At 38.4% G+C, this 7,221-nt stretch overlaps 1 protein-coding gene across 4 annotated transcripts in view; it reads left to right on the plus strand.

The window, feature by feature from the left end:
- tut4 (terminal uridylyl transferase 4) overlaps window positions 1–5,163 on the plus strand; it is a 38,371-nt gene extending 33,208 nt beyond the window's left edge. For 2 of the 4 annotated variants that reach the window (XM_086047165.1, XM_086047167.1), the window contains exons 29-31: window positions 1,867–2,428; window positions 4,196–4,345; window positions 4,643–5,163. In XM_086047165.1, the coding sequence (XP_085903291.1) occupies window positions 1,867–2,428; window positions 4,196–4,345; window positions 4,643–4,731 (801 nt within the window). In that variant the 3' untranslated portion in view covers window positions 4,732–5,163. The remainder of the gene's footprint in view (window positions 1–1,866; window positions 2,429–4,195; window positions 4,346–4,642) is intronic. The other 2 variants (XM_086047168.1, XR_015088962.1) reach the window with 2 other exon arrangements.
- Window positions 5,164–7,221: the final 2,058 nt, after the last annotated feature.

The following is a 7,221-nucleotide window of genomic DNA, read 5'->3' on the forward strand; positions in this document are numbered from 1 at the left end:
AAAGACCCAAAATAAGTGTTTAGGTGTACAGTACACTTTTCACACAAGTCTTTCTAGAAGCGCTTTAGGGCGGAGAGCCAGCAGCTATGAACAGAAATTTTATATGGCAAAGTTCAAGGTGTCTTTGTCATTGCACATTACCAAGCAACAAATTACACTTAACAGGCACAATTTGTGCAAGAAACATGAAAAAACAATGACTAACAGAGGGAGACAGTGCTTAAGTGCCTGTCGGCACTCGCTATGAAGGTACAGTGCCCAGAGAGGAGGAAACAAAAGAATCGGGGCTATTATACTATTCTATAGTTTGAGTCAAGAAAAGAAAACCTCAGCACATGCAATGTACATTTACGACATGTACAACAAATCTCAAAACTTTACATATATTGAACGGGGAGGATAGAAGGGGTAGGGGATAAACACGACACAACCAGTCTGACTAGCAGCTCAGTCCATTCGAGTGCTCCGCAGCGAGGAGCACGAGGGAAAATAGGAATCCAACGAAGGCGGTGATAACAGGGATATGTGTGCGCATGATTATCATAGATGTGTATTAGGGCTGAATGATTATGGAAAAGAATCTAATTGCGATTGTTTTCCTAAAAATTATGATTGTGTTATGAGTTGTGATTTTTTTTTTTTCCAGTGTCCTTTTCTAATGCATTTTTCAACAATTAATTTTTATTACAACAAACAATATCAGGTCTGTAATGTGTTATAGAATGCTGAGGTAAAGGCAAATGAATCATTAATTAATATGAAAGACACTTTAATGAACTACAATTAAAGGTATGTACAGTAGTTAAGTACCGTATTTTCCGGACTATAAGTCGTTCCGGAGTACAAGTCGCACCAACCATAAAATGCATAATAAAGGAAAAAAACAAATATAAGTCGCACTGGAATGTAAGTCGCATTTTTGGAGGAAATTGATTGTGCTCTTAGTACACATCATTTCCACCGAGCTACGATGGTAACATTTAGCTAACATTCAAATTACATACAAACATACAAAAAAGTTACGGTAAGATAACTTTAAACTCACCAAAACGGTTGTAGGTCGATTAAATAAGTCTTTTATTTATCCCCGACCGTGTAGAATGTTTCCAAGTCTCCAAAAGTATTTATGTATTCGGTCGTAATTATCTCTTTGTTCTCTTCCCCGCTCTCAGCTCCGTACGTGTGGCTGATGCAAGACCCCAGCCAGTGTCTTAAAGCAACAGTACACTATTTTGTATCGATGTATATTGATAGACAGTCAAATCGTCTTTATCATACTATTTTAATTATTTATCAAAATGTTACATGTTAACCGTTTAAATTATTCATGCATTTTAATAGCTTTTAGGATTTATCTTTATTTCTTTATGTGGGTTACAATGCGATTTATAATCTGGAAAATACGGTAAATATTTTGATGTGCCGTTTGGTAAGCGTTCACCACGACAACATAATTCTACCTGTGGTGTAAACATATGTATACTGTAAAGGCACAAACTTAAGTGCAGATTACAACAATAATGTCTCCAGAGGGGGTCCCTGGTTGGTGAGCTTGGTCCGGGCAAGAGAAAACGTAATCTATTTTTTGTCATCGTCATGGAGGTCTTTTGAGCCATGCTTTGACTGCTCTCTCACCGAGGATTTTTTTGCGTTAGGTGAAGTTAACGGGCATTAAGCCTCAGACAACTAGCGCCTACAATCATTGGGACACACTAACCCCTCCATTATGATAAGCTCACTGCTCACAAAAGGGATGGTCTACATTGTGAATGAAAATTTTTTCTTAAATTACTTGATAGCTTGATAGATATGAGAGGTATAATGTGTGATTCTCCCCCCACCACACCCCCAACCCCTTCTCTTTAGTCAGACAGTCGCCAGACTCCACCCTATTCTCCACAGCCCACAGCTCTGTCTCAAAGTTCCCCTCAATCCTCCAGTTCTCCCAAGCCCTCCCAAAATAAAACCACTTCTTCAGGTCCCCAGAAACAGCCTGCTCACCCCCAGGTCCCACTTTCCCTTTTCAACTTCACCTCATCCCACCCTGGCCCGTATCACCTTGGGACACTCACTGCCCGAGGGCCTCTTCCCTCCCACCACCACCAGTCACACCCATCGCAAGGGCAGCTTCACCACCCGCCTCACATCCCTTCTCCCTCCTGGCCCATCCACGGACCTGTCCTTACTACAAACGCAACCCCCGCCCCCTCCCCACCTGGCTTGAAATTGGCTCTTCGTTCAGCGTCGGGAAGCGCCACGAGCTCAGGGGGCAGCCCCAACGCCATGAACCTGAATGATCCCAGTATCATTTTCGCACAGCCAGCGACAAGACCACTAGGCGTTGGTGGGCCAGGACGTGAAGGACACTGGATCAACCGCTTGGCACAGCCTGGTTCACTTATGGGAAATGGCACTGTGGTCAAGTCAGGTATTCACTGGGTGAATTTGGGGGGAATTTTCTGGTTTCTTACGTGACTCTGCATTTGAATACATTTCTATTACCAATCAGAAAATACTATCATTTTCTCAGCAATTGGTATTTGTAAATCAGTGATTCCCAATCAGTGTGTCACGGCACATTATTGTGCCTGGACAGGTCACCAGGTGTGCTGCGGGTAAGGGTCCAATTTCACTTAATTGGTCTGTAAATTAGATTGGTTAACAGTAAAATTTAATCAGAGATGGCTTTGTGGCCCTTAATGTATTTTTTGCGCTGATTTAAAAAACGTCTTTACTTTTTTCCTAGCACATCAGGTTTTAGAGATATTTCCATATTTTGTTTTTAAGTTTGACCTGTGAAAGTTTGCTCGATACAGATTTTACCAATGCGTTGTAATTTATAGCAATGATGTTTCAGAAAAAAATCCACCTGTTGCTGAACCTAACCCTTCATTTATGACTATTACTAAATAGATTACTTTATTAGAAATTATATGACTATTATGAAAACCTGAAAAATGACGGAAGGTTCGGAATCAGTGCAAACAAAGTAATCTAGAAAAGTTTACTTGCATCTCTGATTAAAAAATATAGTAAAAATATTTTGGCCAGTGATATTTACTCATCTGTCTATGCCAGCGATGTCCAGTGACCGGCAGAATAATTAAATGCTCCTCCGTCCAGATGACAACCTGTGTATCCCTGTGTGTGTCACTTTTTATGTGGTGGAGCTCTGTGACATTTTTACAAATGTGAAATATGCGCCTTGTCTCAAGAAAGGTTGGGAAACACTGTTATAAACAATTAGGATTTAAATAGTTGACTCAAGTCTCCATCTATGATGAGAAATGTATTTATATTTTACCATATACGTAATTTATATTATTTATAGTTATATTTTTATTTTTCTATAAATACCATATATTACACATTTTATTAAAAAAAAACAAATTGCAAATTGAATCATTACAATACACAACTCTATCAATAACTATAACCACGTAACAACCAATTTTGTTAAGCCAGAAAATGGAAACGGTATTATGTTAATAATTTGGAATGTTCTGTTGCAAAATAATGATTGACTATCCAACAAATTGGACTGATTTTGAAGACAGCGGCGACTCCAAAATGAGGGGGGAAAAAATCCCCAATTACAACCAATTATTGTTTATTTGGTATTGTTTGTTCATTATAAAAACAATTAATCAACGTCATACAAGGGGGATTACAAACCTTTTTGAAACTGATTCAGTTATTGGTTCGAACATTGTTTTCCAAAGTAAAAGCAGATGTTTGCAAAGTTCTTATTTTGATTAAATACAAAATATAATCAGTCTGTTTTCATGAAGGACTACAGAAATAGGAGAATAAGAAGTTAAGCAATGGCTATAAACGATGACTTGATTATTAAAATAGTTGATTCATTTTATAATCAATTGGTTGATTAATTGATTATTTTTGCCACCTTTATATTTGCCACCTTTATATAATATATATATATATATATATATTTATATTTCTTGTCATTTTTACTGTATGAATGAACTTGACAGAAGATTACTGTAAATGTGGCAATTCCTTCGAAGACGCATCATTCTAGCAAAAACACAATTCGATACGTATAACGTAAGTGTTGAAAATGGTCTACTCCCTTATATGATGCAATGTAAATGGCTCAGCAAACCTGACATTTTTGGGGGTGGGGTCCTTAAACGTGATGGTAATATATCGTATGACTTTGTCCTCTTTCTAGAATTGGGCCACCCATCCCAGTTCATTGGTGTGAGCCAAGGATCTCAGCTGTGGGAGCACAATAAAACACCACAGTATGCACTGTCTTCTTCCTGGCCATACCGAATGCCTCAGAATTTTATCCAGCAGGGAAACAGTGGCTACCAACCAGGTAAGTTATATGCTGCCTAAGTCAGGACAGTGTTTACTACAAAAAAATATTTATTTGGTTTTACTGTTTAAAAAAAAAAAAAAAAGCCAACACATAGGTTTCATGCTTCAGAGTCATGCTTAAATAATGAATTGACAAAATGGAATGACTGATGCATTAACTTCCTATTCTATCCGTGTATTATGATATACAACTCAAAACTCCCACAATTGTGAACATTTTAGCCATGTAATCATTATATGTGAATACCCAACTTTGTTTTATTGCCTCAATTCACAAATTTTCTTCATCTGTCAGGCTCTGTGGTGCATCCAAATCCAAACTTGCCCATGGGTCCCCATGTCAGACACCCAGTAAATCTGAATTTCATCCAGCAGAAGAAATGAACTTCCTTTGTTTTTTTTGTTTTTTTGTAATTTAGTTTTATGGCCAGTGACACAACAAAGTAAATTTGTGTACCCTTTGCACCATTTACAGTATATCGCCAGAATTTTTAAAAGAATTGTATATTTTTTTGTACAGTTTTTATGTTTTATTTTTTGTCTCATTATATTGATTTGTGATACAAATGTCAAATATTTTAATTCCCCAATTTTGAGGGGGTCCAAAAGTGTTTTTATTTTCTGTGTAAAGTAAGGAGGAAAAAAGTAAACATGTATTTTTATTAGCTTCTGTGTTTGCCAAAAGATGAAGCCTTTGAATAAATATGTTATTTAATACCAGTTTTAAGATGTCACTAGTAAAGTAGTGCCAAGGCCATTAGCACGGAAAAGGGGAAAATACCTATTAGGATAAAAATAAAATCATGGCAAACCATGGCTCGTGTTTGGTACATCCTTATTGTGTTTTGGTGGGTGACTGATCCAATGTCATTGAGTTTCTAAGTAGGTATTTATAAGAATTTACATTTACATTCATCTTTCATTTGGTTAGTTAGATTTAGCTGATCTGCGATTGGCTTTATGCAAACCTCGATATGTACTAATATTGTGGCTTAAAGAGAGAGCTTGCTTTTCCACAGTTTTATTGACCATAAAAAACAAGGCAAAACTGAAAAAATACAAGTGGAAATGATGCTCAAAATATTTTAAAATATTGCTGACAAATTTTAAAAAAGGGATGAATCAGGAGTCTTCAATCCTGTTCCCCGATGGCCGGTGTCCTGCCTGTTTTCCATCTGTCTCTGCTGCAACACACACCTGATTCAAATCATCAGGATCGTTATCCAGATTTTGCAGACCTTTGGTAAATATCTGTATCAAGGAGAGGTGGAAAACAGTCAGGACCCCGGCCTTTGAGGAACCGTATTGAAGACCCCTGGGCTGGACTAAGCATGGCCGGAAATGGATTTTAGTCCGGCCCACTAATCGGCCCTCATGCGTGTGACGTGGTCGCGAGGCGGCCAAATTTCATCTCAGCCTACTCGGTGAAAGGTTTCTTTTTACGCTTCTGTATACCCCCGTGTCAGCGCGAGCGACAACTGCCGCATTGATTCACATGACCGACGCATTGTGCTGTTGGCAACAGGTCTGCAACACATGCCACGCACACATCAGGAATTGTTGCTGCTCTGATCGGTCCATTATGTCACATGTTGCGATGACATTCAGTTGCACCACGCAGCTCGTTGCTGCTGCAAAGCAAGCTAGTTTGGCAGCGGCGTGGGTGTTATGTCACGTATGCGTGTGTAAAGAAGCTACTCACCCATGTTCCCCCTTAGCAGCCTCCTTCCAGATCGTTTTCGCAATACAATTAAATGCATCGTCTAGTCATCTCGGTCACTTTATGGTTGTAGCAGGCACGATATCCATTGTTATCGCTGTCTTTTTTAAGCCGGGCGGTCGAGGTCGGTCAAGGGTGGAGGGTCACGGCCGGACGGGCAAAAAAGGGTCAAGTGCCCAGCTCTGATAGTTACTGCTTTTTATCATCTTATTCAATACAATCCGTAACCAAGATGCCAGCTCACCTGTTTTTTTTTTATCTGAGCCATGATTGGTCGTAATCTGAGCCCTGAACAACTGTGATGTCATTTTCAGTTGACAGAAGTAACAAAATGGCCGCCCTCTGAGATGGCTAAAAACGGGTAGATTTCTTATTTTCCACAAACGCACGTCTGGCTGTGATGGACAGCAGTACCAACAAACTATGACCTAAATAATTTCTATTCTATGATAAGATATGCTAAATAAACTAACCAAATGCTATGGTAATCAACCACTGACTTGAAAATCTATATAACGATGTTCGCAAACGCGACTATTCCAGCTCCAACTCGCTGTGGACGCATGCATGAGATTGAGCTGCTTATATGTCCCCACAGTGGCAGAGTAAGGACATGTAGACATTCAATCTCTGAATGTGAAAAGACAAATAAATTTGTCTTTGGCAATGAATGAGTTAATGTTCAAAATTCTATTTAGAGCGTATCTCCCTCTTCTAAGTTGGTGTGACTTATTACAGACATCCAGATCTCTTTTCTTTTCTTGAATGCTTGATAAATGACAGACTCTAACCTTAGTTTTTTTTTATTAATATCGTTCAATGTTAGAGGTATCTGAGATAATACAAAGTAAATTCACAAAATGTATTTTTCTGTTTTGTAGATGGTAGAGTTCAAACTTGATATATTTTTTTTCATGAGACTCAAAGTTGTTATGTGACATGTTTCCCAGCAGTATATGACTGTTACTTCAGTCATGACTCACCTCAGCCAACAGGGGTCAGTATTTTACTTAATAAGATCAGAAGGGAAACTTCCTTTTTTCAGAAGAGGGTTTTGGTAATATAGTATAGATAATACACATAATAATAATAAGCTGTAATGCTTATAGTCAGAACAATGTTGTTCAGTCAAGAGTAATGTCGACAAATATTTG

Source organism: Filicampus tigris, chromosome 12, assembly GCF_054856515.1.
Source record: "Filicampus tigris isolate MCC_2025a chromosome 12, RoL_Ftig_1.0, whole genome shotgun sequence".
NCBI lineage: Eukaryota > Metazoa > Chordata > Actinopteri > Syngnathiformes > Syngnathidae > Filicampus > Filicampus tigris.